This window comes from Microcaecilia unicolor, chromosome 10, assembly GCF_901765095.1.
Source record: "Microcaecilia unicolor chromosome 10, aMicUni1.1, whole genome shotgun sequence".
NCBI lineage: Eukaryota > Metazoa > Chordata > Amphibia > Gymnophiona > Siphonopidae > Microcaecilia > Microcaecilia unicolor.
In genome coordinates, this window is record NC_044040.1 from 459,892 (window position 1) to 478,620 (window position 18,729).

General features: G+C 43.2%; 1 protein-coding gene across 1 annotated transcript in view; it reads right to left on the reverse strand.

Annotated features, from left to right (window-relative positions):
- SEMA3C (semaphorin 3C) overlaps nt 1-18,729 on the reverse strand; it is a 154,494-nt gene that overhangs the window by 34,690 nt on the left and 101,075 nt on the right. The window contains exons 11-12 of the mRNA XM_030215781.1: nt 14,806-14,950; nt 282-504 (exon numbers count right to left, since the gene is read on the reverse strand). Of these exons, the coding sequence (XP_030071641.1) occupies nt 282-504; nt 14,806-14,950 (368 nt within the window). The remainder of the gene's footprint in view (nt 1-281; nt 505-14,805; nt 14,951-18,729) is intronic.

The following is an 18,729-nucleotide window of genomic DNA, read 5'->3' on the forward strand; positions in this document are numbered from 1 at the left end:
CTGGCCATAGTTATATGGTACTTTGTAAAATATGCATGCATGGGAAAGTAATGCATACTGCATAGCATGTGCAATTTGTGCGAATGTACTTTCTGTGAGTTAATTTTCAAAGGGAAAGCATGAACACCCTTTCTCTTAAAATATTGCTATAATCTGTCTACATATCTTCTATACAAGTTAGGTGGCCGATTATGAAATCGTCTTCATAATGACTTCAACCTGCAGCTAACTATACATCAGAAATAAAGGTGATATATTGCAATTTTGTGCATTTTTCTTACCTGTTCCCAGGAATAATACATGGTATCTCCCATCTGCAGCATTCACTCGGTCCACAGCTATGGTGGTATACTTGTAGTCTGTGCCTGTCCTGACGATCAGTGGTCTCTTATTTATTGGATAGATGGCATTGAACATTAATGGGTGGTTCCTGATGAAGGTAATAACGTCATCTGGGAACTCCTTGGTTGTTCGCATATTGGGAGTGAAAGCTCCTCCCGGGCACTGCAAAGGAATATTCACAATATAGGTGATCGATACATCAGAGGTTTAGCATCTAAATCAAGAGTAATGATTTGAAGGCGGCAAAACAGTGTGACAAGGGGGTGGCCGTAGCTAGAAAGTTATTAGGCTGTATAGAGAGAGGTGTGACCAGCAGAAGAAAGGGGGTGTTGATGCCCCTGTATAAGTCGTTGGTGAGGCCCCACCTGGAGTATTGTGTTCAGTTTTGGAGGCCGTATCTTGTTAAGGATGTAAAAAGAATTGAAGCGGTGCAAAGAAAAGCTACGAGAATGGTATGGGATTTGCGTTACAAGACGTATGAGGAGAGACTTGCTGAACTAAACATGTATACTCTGGAGGAAAGGAGAAACAGGGGTGATATGATATAGACGTTCAAATATTTGAAAGGTATTAATCCGCAAATGAACCTTTTCCGGCGATGGGAAGATGGTAGAACGAGAGGACATGAATGAGATTGAAGGGGGGCAGACTCAAGAAAAATGTCAGGAAGTATTTTTTCATGGAGAGAGTAGTGGATGCTTGGAATGCCCTCCCGCGGGAGGTGGTGGAAATGAAAACGGTAACGGAATTCAAACATGCGTGGGATAAGCATAAAGGAATCCTGTGCCGAAGGAATGGATCCTCAGTCAAGATCGGGAGGCGGGGCAGACTTATACGGTCTGTGCCAGAGCCGGTGGTTGGGAGGAGGGGCTGGTGGTTGGGAGGCGGGGATAGTGCTGGGCAGACTTATATGGTCTGTGCCCTGAAGAGCACAGGTACAAATCAGAGTAGGGTATACACAAAAAGCAGCAAATATGAGTTATCTTGTTGGGCAGACTGGATGGACCGTGCAGGTCTTTTTCTGCCGTCATCTACTATGTTACTATGTTACTATGTTCATAGGAATTTTTGGCAGAGGTCAGAGAAATGGAAGTTGAAAGTTAATATGATCAAGGGTAAGAGATGGCAGCTGGGTTCTAAGAACGGGCAGGAACTGTGATAACACTAATCAGGAAAAAGACAATTTAAATTGTGATACTCGTTATGCATTTGTAATTTCTAGTTAGTTGATTTATTGGCTTTATTCTAACTAAAATGAATAGATATTCAGATCTTTTTCTTTTTCTCTATTAGTTGATGATAAAATGGGAATGAATATATAAAACAATGCAGTAGCAGTGACAGCTGGGCATGTATTTGTGTGCATTAAGGGAGGGATTTTACTGGTTGATCAATTGAGATTTGAAATACTACAATTCGAACAATAAAGTTGACAACTTGATCATTTACAAAACCAAAACATTTCTGCATACAGTTGATAAACCAAAGACAAGACTAGATGAGACACAGAAGGCAGGGAAGTGAGTAGAACGACAATTAAAACCTTCTGGTCCATATCCAGCGCTATTTAACCAGTCAGGAATGGCTCCTGGTCCATTAAATGGCACTTAGCCAGCTAAGCACTAATATCCAGCATGAGATAACTGGTTATCTTCACCGAATATTAGTACTTAACGCATAGCAACTGTCTGTATTTATTGCGCAATATAACCACCTAGCTGCAAATATTCAGTGCATCGCTAGCTATATTTAGTGGCCAAATTGGGCTGCCCAAATAGCAGGTCTCTCTTTGGCTGCTATAAACTTAACCAGCCAGCGCTGAATATTGATTTAGCTGGTTATATTTAAACTGCTCCCCCTCCCCCCCCCCCAAAAAAGTATATTCAATGCCAGTCACCAGAAATGGCCCAGCATTGAATAACCAGGCTCAGCACCGATCATGGGACTTAGTAGGTCTGCCTCCCGTGGGCTCAATATTGAGCAGCATGAATAGATCTAGAATCTGAAAGGATTGCACTATTATAAGGTATGCATGTGCTTTAGTATATGCAGACCTTGTGCTAATTTTGAAAGGGAAGTTAGTGGGATACGAGTGAACAAAGAGACCTAGTTTTACCATTTTCTCTTTTCCAGAGAAAAGGAATTGGTAAAAGTAGAGGACATGAATTAATTGCAGGGTGGTAGACATAGGAGTAATGTTGGGCAATTCTTTTTTTTTTTTACATTTGTACCCCGCGCTTTCCCACTCATGGCAGGCTCAATGCGGTAGGCAATGGAGGGTTAAGTGACTTGCCCAGAGTCACAAGGAGCTGCCTGTGCCGGGAACTCAGTTCCTCAGGACCAAAGTCCACCACCCTAACCACTAGGCCACTCCTCCACTGTTGTTGCTACTATATGAGATTCTACATGGAATGTTGCTATTCCACTAGCAACATTCCATGTAGAATGTCCAATAGTAGCAACATTCCATGTAGAATCTCCAATAGTATCTATTTTATTTTTGTTACATTTGTACCCTGCGCTTTCCCACTCATGGCAGGCTCAATGCGGCTTACATGGGGCAATGGAGGGTTAAGTGACTTGCCCACAGTCACAAGGAGCTGCCTGTGCCTGAAGTAGGAATCGAACTCAGTCCCTCAGTTCCCCAGGACCAAAGTCCACCACCCTAACCACTAGACCACTCGTCCACTCCACTTTTTCATGGAGAGGGTGGTCAATGCCTGGAATCCCCTCCCAAGGGAGGTGATAGAGACAAAAACAGTAATGGAATTCAAAAAGACATGGCATGAATACAGAGGATCTCTAATTAGAAAGTAGATGGCATTAAAAAAAGAGAAAACTTAAATAGCTACATGTGTATGGATGTTTGTGCTGCTTGATGGCAGCTTCGGCTGTGAAGAACTAAGGCTGGTGCAGGGCAGACTTGTAGGTCTGTGTCCCGCACATGGCATTGAAATTTAGGATGGGTTGGAGTGTGCTTTGATGGCAACATCAGTAGTTGGAATGCGAGGACAGTGTCAGGCAGACTTTTACAGTCCGTGTTCTGCAAATGACAAGACGGATTCGGGTAGGCTGGAGTGGTCTTCGACAGGAAGTCCAGTAGCTGGAATGTAAGGACTGTGCCGGGCAGATTTCTACGGTTTATGTTCCAGAAATACCAAAGAAAGATCATGATCAGTTATTTTATATCACATTCATTGTTGGTTTAATCAAGAATGGATAATGAGTGTGATTGTCGGGCAGACTGGCTGGACCATTTAGGTTTTTATCTGCCATTATTTACTATGTTATTATATTACTAAAGCTTAGCACATGCGAATGGACATTAGCATGTGGTAAGTGCCACGTAGCCCATAAGTATAAAATAGAACATGCACCATTTAGCATGTGCTAATGTCTGTTAACATGTGTTAAGCTTTAGTGAAAGGGTCCCCCGGTTATTCAGGACAATGTATTTTGTTAAGTATGCAGCTGGCAAAAATAAACCAAAGACGACCCAGATGTAATGCATATATGTGAGTGTGCAAGATTGTCTGGAAGACCAGTCACATGGTTGTGCAAGTTTCTGAAATCTTCCATGACCAGGCAGTTAGTGGGCTTGCAACACATGTGGACAGCTGACATTGGGGATACCTTGATAAACCAAAGGTGGTTCTGGTTGAGAGTCATTAACGAGAACTATCTCTGCAAGCCTTTTGAAATGCATCTACTTCCAGCCATACAGAATATATTGATCACCACCTAGAATATACAGATCTAAGCTCACCCAATCCAAAAATTGTTAGAATTGTGGTATGGACATGAGCACTAACTCCGACAAGCTCTTTTATTATTCTTGATCCAAGACGTTTTGCACAAAGTATGATATTGGTTGGTTGCTGGCCGTTTGGAGGTTGTGGCGGCATTGTTGGGTCCTCTTGGAGGGTGCTGCCCTGCCGATCCCAGCTGCAGAGGTGGCCCGATTTGTATGCTTCTCGGTTTCCACTTCTCTCTCAGCTGTTTCTTGTTGAACAGGTCGGAGAGTGTGTGGGTCGCTGCGCCAGTTGCCATGGGAGCAGGAGTGGCGGTTAATGGACTCCATTTCCATGAAGCAGGGTCATCTTGGTGTGTCCAGTTGATGTACCTCTCTTCCAGCCAGAAGAGGTTCAGCCTACTCCTCAGATGCAACTTATAACCTGCAGCTCTTCCTGCCAGCATATCTACGGACCATTTTAGACTCATTTACCCTTTCTATCTAATTTGATTGTAACCATCTCATCTCTGATCTGGCAATAGCCATTCAGTGCATTGTAAGCCACTTTGAGCCTGCAAAACTGTGGGAAAAATGTGGGGCATAAATGTGCAAAATAAATTATGTAGAGGTATCATATAAACTAGTGATGTTTAGACCTTCATTGTTTCAAAAGTAGTGACTGACTTGGGTTTATATCACTGGAGACCTGGAAGACTGTAGAAATGAGAAGAATTGAGGATCATGGGATAAGTGGACTCTTGGTTGCATGATTGTGAATGAGGTCTTTCCTATCATGCTATGGCATTCTTTTCTATTTTTAACCTTCAATTATAATTGTGCTTCAATTAAAACTAGAAAACTGGAATAGTAGCATGTTGTTAGACCCCCAGTATGAAGCTGTAATAGCGACATGCAGGGTGGATCATTTTATTAATGTATGGAAACCAGTGGAGAAACATTGTGCCATTTTGTTATTTAGCTCTGAGATCTATAATAGAAAGATGCATTCCCCTTCGCCTTCTCATGTTGTCTGCTGCCATTACAAGTTCTCTTTTGTGCTTTTTTTTTTCATTGTATTTTTGTTTGAAAATTATAACAGAAGTACTTTTTGTCAAGGTAGTATTAATGATTTGAGTCAGGAATTCCCAATATTGTTTTTAGTACTGTAAAGGAACCAATACACAAGCTACATCTTGTAAATCAGATGCTCTCAGGTTCTCTATAAAACTGAATTTATCCCATTTTATAATAGTTTGATTACAGGAACATATGAGAGAGTTCCTAAATCCACTCTTCCAAATAAATGATGTAATTTTACAATTTTAGAGTAGGAACAAATCAGCTAACTCTTAAAAAAAAAAGAAAAAAAAATTAAGATCAACATTTGAAGAAGCAAAGAATTAGTACAGATGATGCACAGTAAAGCAAACGTGGACAAAACCAGTTCAAAGCCTTGAATTATAGAAATACTGATGGTAACAAGTTAATTTCTTGCAAATAATCAAGACTCCACCACTTCACTTTACTTCTCTTGGTTGTTAGGAACATGCTGGAAGGACTAACTGGTTTAATACAACTGTATTTGTATACACATCAAATTGATTGCTGTTAACTATAGTGAGGGACAGGCAAGTTCTGCAGGACACCAGGGAACCTGCCTGTCCCTACTGACTGAAAACACAATAATGAAACACCACCCACACTGGCAGCAATGCGGTTGGAGGAATCCCACTCAGCTTAGAGGGAACAGTGATGTTAATATTCAATATTATTCATGGTTTTGGGTTCTTGCAATTCATAAGAATAGCCATACTGGGTCAGACCAATGGTCCATCTTGCCCAGTATCCTGCGTCCAGCAGTGGCCAATCCAGGTCACAAGTAACTGGCAGAAACACAAATAGAAGCAACATTCCATGCTACCAAACCCAGGGGAAGCAGTGGCATCCCCATGTCTGTCTCAATAGCGGATTATATCCAGAATGCCCCAATTTGACTGCCCCTATCGGACCGACCGTTCACTTGTCTATTAGATTGTAAGCTCTTTGAGCAGGGACTGTCTCTCTTTGTTAAATTGTACAGCGCTGCGTAACCCTAGTAGCGCTCTAGAAATGTTAAGTAGTAGTAGTAACATGTCCAAACCTTATTTAAACCCAGGTATGTTCACCACCATTACCACATCCTCCAGCAGTGAGCTCCAGAGTTTAACTATTCTTTGCATGAAAAATATTTACTCCAATTTTTTAAAGTGTTTCCATGTAAGTTCATGGAGTGCCCCCTGGTCTTTGTACTTTTTTAAAGAGTGAAAATCAATTCACTTTTACCCGTTCTCAGCATTTTATAGACCTCAATCATATCCACCCTTAGCCATCTCTTTCCCAAGTGGAAGAGCCCTTACCTCTTTAGCGTTTCCTCATATGGGAGGAGTTCCATCCCCTTTATCATTTTGGTCGCTCTTCTTTGAACCGTTTATAATTCCACTGTATCTTTTTTGAGATACGGTGAGTAGAGTTGAGGGCAATACTCAAGGTGAGGTTGCACCATGGAGTGATAGAGGCATTATAATATTCTTGGTCTTATTTTGCATCCCTCTTCTAATAATTCCTAGCATCCTGTTGGCTTTTTTGGACACCTCTGCACACTGGGCAGAAGATTTCAGTGTATTTTCTAGAATGACACCAAATCTTTTTCTTGAGTGCTGACTCCTAAAGTGTACCCCAACATGAAGTAACCATGATTTGAATTATTCTTCTCAATGTGCATCACTTTGCATTTGTCCACATTAAATTTCATCTGCTGGGAAAATGGTTGTATGATATTAGATAGAAAATCCCAATACATGTATCTATTCTCTAACGATCCCTTACCAATGTGCAAAAATTTGTAATGTTTTGCCAACAGCGATTAAACAAACTGAAATATTTAAGAAATGCTTATAAACATTTTTATTTAAGTGATTGAATTTTTTTTTTGCTGTAACTGGCTGTGTATACTTCTGGCTAGGTATGTACCCAGTACCTAACTTGAGCTGGATTCTCTTATTGTGATTCACATTGAATCTTATAGGTAAATGTACATAAGTACATAAGTAATGCCATACTGGGAAAAGACCAAGGGTCCATCGAGCCCAGCATCCTGTCCACGACAGCGGCCAATCCAGGCCAAGGGCACCTGGCAAGCTTCCCAAACGTACAAACATTCTATACATGTTATTCCTGGAATTTTGGATTTTTCCAAGTCCGTTTAGTAGCGGTTTATGGTTTTTAAACTCTGCTAAGCTAACCGCCTTCACCAGTTTCTCCGGCAACGAATTCCAGAGTTTAATTACACGTTGGGTGAAGAAAACTTTTCTCCGATTTGTTTTAAATTTACTATACTGTAGTTTCATCGCATGCCCCCTAGTCCTAGTATTTTTGGAAAGCGTGAACAGACGCTTCACATCCACCTGTTCCACTCCACTCATTATTTTATATACCACTATCATGTCTCCCCTCAGCCGTCTCTTCTCCAAGCTGTATAGCCCTAGCCTCCTTAGTCTTTCTTCATAGGGAAGTCGTCCCATCCCTGCTATCATTTTAGTCGCCCTTCGCTGCACCTTTTCCAATTCTACTATATCTTTCTTGAGATGCGGCGACCAGAATTGAACACAATACTCAAGGTGCGGTCGCACCATGGAGCGATACAACGGCATTATAACATCCTCACACCTGTTTTCCATACCTTTCCTAATAATACCCAACATTCTATTCGCTTTCTTAGCCGCAGCAGCACACTGAGCAGAAGGTTTCAGTGTGTTATCGACGACGACACCCAGATCCCTTTCTTGGTCCGTAACTCCTAACGTGGAACCTTGCATGACGTAGCTATAATTCGGGTTCTTTTTTCCCACATGCATCACCTTGCACTTGCTCACATTAAACATCATCTGCCATTTAGCCGCCCAGTCTCCCAGTCTCGTAATTTTTCACAATCCTGTCGCGATTTAACGACTTTGAATAACTTTGTGTCATCAGCAAATTTAATTACCTTGCTAGTTACTCCCATCTCTAAATCATTTATAAATATATTAAAAAGCAGCGGTCCTAGCACGGACCCCTGAGGAACCCCACTAACTACCCTTCTCCATTGTGAATACTGCCCATTTAACCCCACTCTCTGTTTCCTATCCTTCAACCAGTTTTTAATCCACAATAGGACATTTCCTCCTATCCCATGACCCTCCAATTCCTCTGTAGCCTTTCATGAGGTACCTTGTCAAACGCCTTTTGAAAATCCAGATACACAATATCAACCGACTCCCCTTTGTCCACATGTTTGTTCACTCCTTCAAAGAATTGAAGTAAATTGGTCAGGCAAGATTTCCCCACACAAAAGCCATGCTGACTCGGTCTCAGTAATCCATGTCCTCGGATGTGCTCTGTAATTTTGTTTTTAATAATAGCCTCTACCATTTTCCCCGGCACCGACGTCAGACTCACCGGTCTATAATTTCCCGGATCTCCCCTGGAGCCTTTTTTAAAAATGGGCGTTACATTGGCCACCTTCCAATCTTCCGGTACCACGCTCGATTTTAAGGATAAGTTGCATATCACTAGCAGTAGCTCCGCAAGCTTGTTTTTCAGTTCTATCAGTACTCTAGGATGAATACCATCCGGTCCAGGAGATTTGCTACTCTTCAGTTTGCCGAACTGCCCCATTACGTCCTCCAGGTTTACCGTGAAGTCAGTAAGTTTCTCCGACTCGTCCGCTTGAAATACCATTTCCGACACCGGTATCCCACTCAAATCTTCCTCGGTGAAGACCGAAGCAAAGAATTCATTCAGTCTCTCCGCTACGTCTTTGTCTTCCTTGATCGCCCCTTTTACCCCTTGGTCATCCAGCGGCCCAACCGATTCTTTTGCCGGCTTCCTGCTTTTAATATACCGAAAAAAATGGAGTATATAAATGGAGCTGTAATGTAATGTATTCACATATCCATATTGATTTGAACATTCCCATAATAAATGAAACTTCCTAATGCCTAATTGTCCAGTTCGTCGAACAGATTGTAAGCTTTGTTGAGCAAGGACACTCTCTTACATGACTGTCACAACGCAGTAGAAATGACAAGTAGCAGTATCAACTGCTGAAACATCACATGATATAAATTTTGAGAATAGAGATGGCAAGGTGACATTCATGGAAATCACCACAGCAATAACATTAAAAAGGTGCAGAACCAAAGAAGAAGGTCTGAGCACAAGGGCCCAATGCTAGTGAAATGTGATGCTTGTCGCGCACATGGAAGTTTTGATGTTCAGAATCTGCATCCGCAAACAAACCTTTTCTGGAGATGGGAAGGCAGTAGAACTAGAGGACATGAAATGAGATTGAAGGGGGGCAGACTCAAGAAAAATGTCAGGAAATATTTTTTCACGGAGAGAGTAGTGGATGCTTGGAATGCCCTCCCGCGGGAGGTGGTGGAGATGAAAACTGTAACAGAATTCAAACATGCGTGGGATAAACATAAAGGAATCCTGTTCATAAGGAATGGATCTTCAGAAGCTTAACCAAGATTGGGTGGCAGAGCCGGTGGTGGGAGGCAGGGCTGGTGGTTGGGAGATGTGGCTAGTGCTGGGCAGACTTCTACGGTTTGTGCCCTGAAAATGGCAGATGCAAATCAAGGTAAGGTATACACAAAAAGTAGCACATATGAGTTTATCTTGTTGGGCAGACTAGATGGACCGTGCAGGTCTTTTTCTGCCGTCATCTACTATGTTACTATGTTTTTTGTCTTGACTGCATTCAGACTATGTGCGTCATACTGTTGGACCCCTAATGCAGGCTGCGTCAGCTCTTGGTTCATTTTAGTAAAGTTTGTTAATTTTTTAGCACATCCTTGTGCCTGGACTCTTTTCTTTGCTTCTCCACCTTTGTACTGTTCTTGGATTTATCTTGTGGAGTTTGTTTCTTCCCTTCATCTGCTTCCGCTATTTACAGCAATAAACAGATACTTTGGAGCTGTCCAATGACCCTCACTGACTGCTGGAATGAGAGTCTGCTCAGTAGTGCATCCAAAGAGAATTTGTTTATAATTCGAATGAAGGAAAATTTGCACTGGAATACACTGAACTCGCAAAATGATTGGATTCATTGTTAATGAAATATTATTATTTATTTATTAGGATTTATTTACCGCCTTTTTGAAGGAATTCATTCAAGGCGGTGTACATGAATCATGATATCATGCTAGCACGACTGACAGAAACAGGCATCAATGGAACAGTACTTGTCTGGTTCAGATCCTATCAGACAGGCAACAATCCATAATGATTGGAAGCAACTCATCACCATCATGGACACTGACCTGTAGGGTACCACAAGGATCGATACTGTCACCTATTCTGTTCAATATCTACCTCAAACCACTAGCTGAGCTGATTCGGTCAATGGACACTCAGTTCTACATCTATGCAGATGATGTGCAGCTACTCATACCCATTGAACGTGACTTACCTACAGCCTTGAATAAACTGATTACCTTTTTAACATCAATTCAAGAACGGGATAAACACAACAAACTTTGCCTGAACCCAAGTAAAACTGAGCTTCTCTGGGTCCCTAACACAAGTGGATACATACCTGACATCAAAATCTCTTTTGGGAAGTATGAACTCCCCCTCAAATCACAAGTCAGGAACCTCAGAATACAGTTAGATTCGACACTCTGATTCCCCAAATCCAAGCAACCTTCAAGAGCTGCTTCTACTATTTGCGACAGCTACGCTGCCTTTCTCCTTACATCGAGAAGGTAAATGATTGGATTCATTGTTCATGAAATATTAAAATAATGAGCTTCCTTATGCAAAATATCTTCAGCTTATGAACTACTCTTGAGACAGTAATGTCAACGTGTCCTAAAGCAATATGATATGTGAAGTGGAAAGTATATAAAAAATAGATCAGTCTGTTAAATTAAAGGTTGAACTGAAGAATTTAAAATTGCAGTGATAAAGGATAATATGGATTTAAGAAGGAAGATAGAGCAAGTGGAGAACTATAATAGGAGATTAAATCTTCGAATACTGAATTTTCCTAGATTGATGGGAGTGTCCCCGAATGATATGTTTTGCAGATTTTTAAAAGAAAATTTGAAATTTCCCCAAGAAGTGTTTCCACCGTTAAATAAAATTTATTATATACCATCTACAATGAAAAAAATAGATTCAGAGAAGTCAATAGACCTGCAAAACGTCACAGATATTTTGGAACAATCAATTGAAGATGTAACAGAAAGAGGGACATTAATTGTTTCATTTGTATTTCAGCAGGATTTAAATGCAATAATGCGTTTATATTTTAAATCTACTGACTGTTTGTTTGCTGGTCAAAAAATTTGGCTCTACCCGGACGTGACTAAGTCTACTCAAGAAAGACGAAAAATATTCCTTTCTATGAGACCAAAAGTTTTGGAATTGGGGGCTTCATTTCTCCTGGCTTACCCTTGTAAATGTATTATTAGACTAAATCAGATAAAATATGTCTATTATTTGCCTAACCAACTTCAGACCTTCCTAGACAGCAAGAAATCTGTAGAGTAATAAAGAAGAAAGGAAAACGGAACCATAATTAAAATTATAATGATTTATGTATATATTATGTTTAAACTTCACTATATTCCTACCCCCCCTTATCTTCCATATTGAGGTCTAAGGAAGTCATGTTACATAAAGAAAATATTTTCTTGATTTCCTGACTTAAAAGCTTATTGTTTAATGGCTGTATTATACTTTGCAGTATTGATAATATCTGTATAAGTATTAAAAACTTAATAAAAATTATATATAATAAATTAAAGGTTGAGGCAATCAAACAGCTCTGTAGAAGCCACTACATCCGTCTCTGACTCTGGTGCTCAATTAGACATTGGCAAATTCTTATTTACACACACATTACACACACACACAATGTATACACACATTACACACACGTGTATATCCATACAGTACATGTAACAGAAAACAAAATTGTGGTCTCAAAAATGTTAAAGGAAACGCACTACTATACTAGTAACATCCAAGAAAAGGATCCTTATAATTATAGTTCAAATATTTTTCTGGACCATCAGAAAGTAGGGGAAATCACATTTTCCATGTATGAGGCAGAACTTTTCCACACTGCACTCAAATTCCTCATCGGTCCATATTTTTTATGTAGATAAAATTTACTGTGAAACTATCTCCATTCAAGATAGGATTTCAAATTCTCTTATATGTTGAAAAATACACTTACCTTAAATTGATGAACATTCAGTGCTGTGCTTTATTGAGGGCACCTTTTACAAAGGTGTTCTAGCATTTTTAGCACGCGCTAATCACGTAGATGTAATGGAGAGAATGGTATTAGAAGGAGAGAAAGGTATGAAGGGACGCTACAGCTATGTACCTTGAGGACTAATAAAAGTCTGTGGGAGACTTGCTCTGTGCGGACGAGGGGGTAACGTGGTCGTATTTCTTGGCGCCAATGATGAGCTTCACAGTCGAATTTTGAATAACCTGAAGATCTTGTATTATTATTATTAGCATTTGTATAGCGCTACCAGATGCACGCAGTGCTGAACACCTGACACAAAGAGACAGTCCCTGATCAAACAAGCTTACAATCTAAATAATACAGACAGACAAGACAGTTACGGATGAGGGAAGTACTGGGTGAGAAGGAAGGAAGGGAACAAGGGACAGCAAATGAGTAGAGGCTAGGAGCCAAAAGCAGCAGTGAAAAGGTGGGTTTTTAGCATGGATTTGAAAACAGGTAGAGATGGAGCTAGACGTATAGGTCCAGGAAGTCGATTCCAGGCATAAGGTGCCGCGAGAGAAAAGGAACGAAGCCTGGAGTTAGCAGTAGAGGAGAAGGGGGACAACAAGAGAGATTTGTCCAGTGAGCGGAGTTCATGGGAAGGAATGTAGGGAGAGATGTATCCTAACACTGTGGAGGAGGGAGTTGCAGTAGTCCAGAAATGTTATGACAAAAGAGTGAACAAGGATGTGAAGGGCCGTCTGATTAAACAGGTGGGAAACAGAGTAGGTCTGTTTAACATATAGCACAGCCCATCCAACTATTTGATTCACCCAATCACTGTGATTTATTTTAGTTATTTATGCAATGGATTTGATAAACAGCTGTATCACAAATAACATCAAGGCAGTGTACACACAATAGTTGATATCTGTTAAGCATTTATAAAAACATCAACACAAGACAAAGGACTATAATTTGTATCTCAGTATCCCAGTGTTTTATTGATTATCCTCTCAGTTTCCTCAATTTAATTTACTGCTAGAAATTAAAGGGTCAATGTTCAAAAGGGTTTAACTGGGCAGGAGAGGTTCCTGCCCAGTTAAACCCCGCTGAGAGAGCCGGAAGCCAATAGTAAGTGGCAGTGGCTTAGCCACAGGTGGGCTTGGGTGGGCCAGGGCCCACCCATTTATGGCTGAGGCCCACCCAACAGTAGCACTTGTTTAGTGGTAACTGGTGGGAATCCCAAGCTCTGCCAGCTGAAGATTTCCCCCTGATGGTAACAAAAACGCTACTCTCCATAACACCGGCACCTGTGCATGTTCAGTTTTCAGTGCATTCCTGCTGCCAAGGTGGAAAGAAGCGTTTTCCCACCAGCTGAGATTTATGTTTATGGGGGGGGGGGGGGGGGGAGAACACTTGGTGCCCACCCAATTCTTGCCTAAGCCCACACAAAATCTATTGTCTGGCTACACCCCTGGTAAGTGGCCCTTAACCGGTTAGTTGTGCTGAATACGTTAGGGGTGGGCTGGGGGCGGAGTTAAGGCCGAGTGTCATCTTAGGTGGTTAGCGGTGATTTTCAGTCCATTAATAGGCTAAGTAACCTTAAAAAGTTAGGACAGCACAACAGCTACTTCAAGCACAATGTTAACTGGCCTTGGTCTGAACATCGCCCAACGCCCGGAGAAATTCTGGGTCGGTGGACCAGTGGCGTAGCCAAGGGTGGGCCCGGGTGGGCCCAGGCCCACCCACTTTGGTCTCAGGCCCACCCAGTAGCAGCACACCTATGATGTGGCTGGCAGGGATCCCCAAGCCCCACCAGCCGAAAACTCCCAACAAGTGTCCTTCCTGCATACCTTGTAAATAGCAGATCATCGCCTGCAGCGAGAAGCAACTGATACATATTGTTCGCACCGGCCCCACAGCCTTCCCTCGGATGTATTACCGATTATGCGGAAACAGGATGTTGCCTCAGAGGGAGGCTGTGGGGCCAACATGAGCAGTGTGTATTAGCTGCTGCTCGCTGCCAGTGAAAATCTATTTACAAGGTATGCGGGGGAGGGGGATATTTGAAAGACCATATGGCATGCAGGCGAGAGAGAGAGTAGGACCAAATCACTTGTGGGACAAGGCGGAGTTCTTCTGCCCACCCATCTTGGGCCCAGGCCCACCCAAAATTGGGTGTCTGGCTACGCCCCTGCGGTGGACACATCCAGAGCTGCTGATGCCACAGCTTTGAGTATCTGGGGTTAGTTCAGCCCATGGCTGGAAGCAGCTTATTACCACTGCAGGCTGAATATCAGGTATAGTTTAATGTATATTAAAGGCATCTAATATTAATAAGATGAAGAGAAACACACTTTTAGAGAGGGCATGCAGATAGTAAACTTTAATGCTACACAATGGGCATCTGCATGATCTATTGACATTGTTATGAACCATCATAAATATTACTCACAGTGCCTGGTCTTGGGTATGGAATTCTGCCCTGATATGGAATCAGCTGATGGTTGGGTCCATCCTTATGTGCAAAGGGTCCATTAAATACCGTCTGGATGTCAGGCAGGTGGTACACACAGACTGCTGAACCTTTAAATACCGAACTGAAAAGCAGGAACAATATGTTCACTAGTTTCTCATAATTTTAAATAGAGTTTACACAGTCTGGCAAGATTATCAGTGTCTTTAGCAGGATGACAGGTCTAACTCACTAGGGCTTTTCTTCCATTCTGGCTCTAGAACTGCCAATGTGGGGGTCGATATTTAGGGACACTTATCTGGGTGGGAGAAGCTTCTATTACTGGGCCATAAGTGCATTTTCAGTGGTGCTTTCCTGGAAAGTGATACTGAATATCCAGACAGACCACCATGGCACTATCTCAAAAAAGATATAGTAGAATTGGAAAAGGTACAGCGAAGGGCGACGAAAATGATAGTGGGGATGGGACGACTTTCCTATGAAGAGAGGCTGAGAAGGCTAGGGCTTTTCAGCTTGGAGAAGAGACGGCTGAGGGGAGATATGATAGAAGTGTATAAAATAATGAGTGGAATGGATCGGGTGGATGTGAAGCGACTGTTCACGCTATCCAAAAATACTAGGACTAGAGGGCATGAGTTGAAGCTACAGTGTGGTAAATTTAAAACGAATCGGAGAAAATTTTTCTTCACCCAACGTGTAATTAGACTCTGGAATTCGTTGCCGGAGAACGTGGTACGGGCGGTTAGCTTGACGGAGTTTAAAAAGGGGTTAGATAGATTCCTAAAGGACAAGTCCATAGACCGCTATTAAATGGACTGGAAAAATTCCTCATTTTTAGGTATAACTTGTCTGGAATGTTTTTACGTTTGGGGAGCGTGCCAGGTGCCCTTGACCTGGATTGGCCACTGTCGGTGACAGGATGCTGGGCTAGATGGACCTTTGGTCTTTCCCAGTATGGCACTACTTATGTACTTATGTACTTATGGTTAGTGAAAGGTTATCCTGGGACTGCTAATATTCCAAACTGGTGCCCAAAAGGTATCCATAAAACTAACCGGACAGGCAGGACCACTCAAAAAGCAATATAACTTTGTGATTACTTAACTGGGCACTGGCACTGAATGTCAGAGATACCTGGATAATTTCCGTGGCCCACCAACGGACGGGATATTCAGTGCCAGTAACCAGATAAGGAGTTATATATTTACTGGTGAACCGTAAATGTATAACTCCTCCAACCACCGACATTCAAAAGTACTATATACAGTGGAGGAAATAAGTATTTGATCCCTTGCTGATTTTGTAAGTTTGCCCACTGCCAAAGACATGAGCAGCCCATAATTGAAGGGTAGGTTATTGGTAACAGTGAGAGATAGCACATCACAAATTAAATCCGGAAAATCACATTGTGGAAAGTATATGAATTTATTTGCATTCTGCAGAGGGAAATAAGTATTTAATCCCTCTGGCAAACAAGACCTAATACTTGGTGGCAAAACCCTTGTTGGCAAGCACAGCGGTCAGACGTCTTCTGTAGTTGATGATGAGGTTTGCACACATGTCAGGAGGAATTTTGGTCCACTCCTCTTTGCAGATCATCTCTAAATCATTAAGAGTTCTGGGCTGTTCGCTTGGCAACTCGCAGCTTCAGCTCCCTCCATAAGTTTTCAATGGGATTAAGGTCTGGTGACTGGCTAGGCCACTCCATGACCCTAATGTGCTTCTTCCTGAGCCACTCCTTTGTTGCCTTGGCTGTATGTTTTGGGTCATTGTCGTGCTGGAAGACCCAGCCACGACCCATTTTTAAGGCCCTGGTGGAGGGAAGGAGGTTGTCACTCAGAATTGTACGGTACATGGCCCCATCCATTCTCCCATTGATGCGGTGAAGTAGTCCTGTGCCCTTAGCAGAGAAACACCCCCAAAACATAACATTTCCACCTCCATGCTTGACAGTGGGGACGGTGTTCTTTGGGTCATAGGCAGCATTTCTCTTCCTCCAAACACGGCGAGTTGAGTTCATGCCAAAGAGCTCAATTTTTGTCTCATCTGACCACAGCACCTTCTCCCAATCACTCTCGGCATCATCCAGGTGTTCACTGGCAAACTTCAGACGGGCCGTCACATGTGCCTTCCGGAGCAGGGGGACCTTGCGGGCACTGCAGGATTGCAATCCGTTATGTCGTAATGTGTTACCAATGGTTTTCGTGGTGACAGTGGTCCCAGCTGCCTTGAGATCATTGACAAGTTCCCCCTTGTAGTTGTAGGCTGATTTCTAACCTTCCTCATGATCAAGGATACCCCACGAGGTGAGATTTTGCGTGGAGCCCCAGATCTTTGTTGATTGACAGTCATTTTGTACTTCTTCCATTTTCTTACTATGGCACCAACAGTTGTCTCCTTCTCGCCCAGCGTCTTACTGATGGTTTTGTAGCCCATTCCAGCCTTGTGCAGGTGTATGATCTTGTCCCTGACATCCTTAGACAGCTCCTTGCTCTTGGCCATTTTGTAGAGGTTAGAGTCTGACTGATTCACTGAGTCTGTGGACAGGTGTCTTTCATACAGGTGACCATTGCCGACAGCTGTCTGTCATGCAGGTAACGAGTTGATTTGGAGCATCTACCTGGTCTGTAGGGGCCAGATCTCTTACTGGTTGGTGGGGGATCAAATACTTATTTCCCTCTGCAGAATGCAAATAAATTCATATACTTTCCACAATGTGATTTTCAGGATTTAATTTGTGATGTGCTATCTCTCACTGTTACCAATAACCTACCCTTCAATTATGGGCTGCTCATGTCTTTGTCAGTGGGCAAACTTGCAAAATCAGCAAGGGATCAAATACTTATTTCCACCACTGTAGATAGTGCTGGTGAACAGGGGCGTAGCTACCATTAAGCGAGCGCAGCAAAATGCCCAGGGCTGCCCATTGGTAGGGGCCGCCTACAGCTGAACCCTCTCTTCCTCTCCTAACCCCACTCCGCATCCTGGTCCGGCACCTCTCATCCTTCCCCCGGTCCTCCAAAGGCTGCCGCATAGAATGCTGGAGCCTTTTCACTGTCTAGTCCCACCTCTCTGATGCAACTTCCTGTGGGAGGAACCCAGCAGAGGTGCCTGGGTTATAGAATTGCCCTTATAATGTCTGGGTGGAGTTAGAGCAAAGTGAGGGCGAGAACATAAAACTAGATGTAGAGGGGGTAAATTAAACAAAGGTTGACTAAAGTTAGGGGCCACATAGTCAGCAAACCAAGATAAGTGTGCTTCTGATTTATTATAGACTAGTATAAAAGGTCCGTTTCGGTAGGCAATGAAACGGGCGCTAGCAAGGTAATCCCCCCCTGCAGCGTCCTTCCTGTCTCCCCTGCCTGCCCTGCAGCCACCCATCTGGTCTCAGGACCCCCTCCCCACCAACCCTCCTCTGCCCCTGCAGCCACGCATGTGCAGCGGCCCTCCTCTCTCCCCTGCTCCCCCTGCAGCCACCCATGTCCAGCGACTCTCCTCTCCCCCTGCCCCCCTGCAGCCACCCATGTCCAGCAACCCTCCTCTCCCCCTGCAGCTACCCATGTCCAGCGACCCTCCTCTCCCCTGCCCCCCTGCAGCCAATCATGTCCAACGACCCTCCTCTCCTTTCCCCTTGCCCCCCCGTAGCCACCCATGTCCAGCGACCCACTTCTCTCCCCTGCCCCCCTTGCAGCCACCCATGTCCAGTGACCCTCCTCTCCCACTGCCCCCCCTGCAGCGTCCCTTCTGTCTCCCCTGCAGCCACCCATCTGGTCTCAGGACCCCCTCCCCACCTCCCTCTTCCCTGCCCCCCCCTGCAGCCATCCATGTCCAGTGATCCTCCCCTCCCCCTTCCCCCCTCCAGCCACCCATGTCCAGCAACCCTCCCCTCCCCCCTTGGAGCAC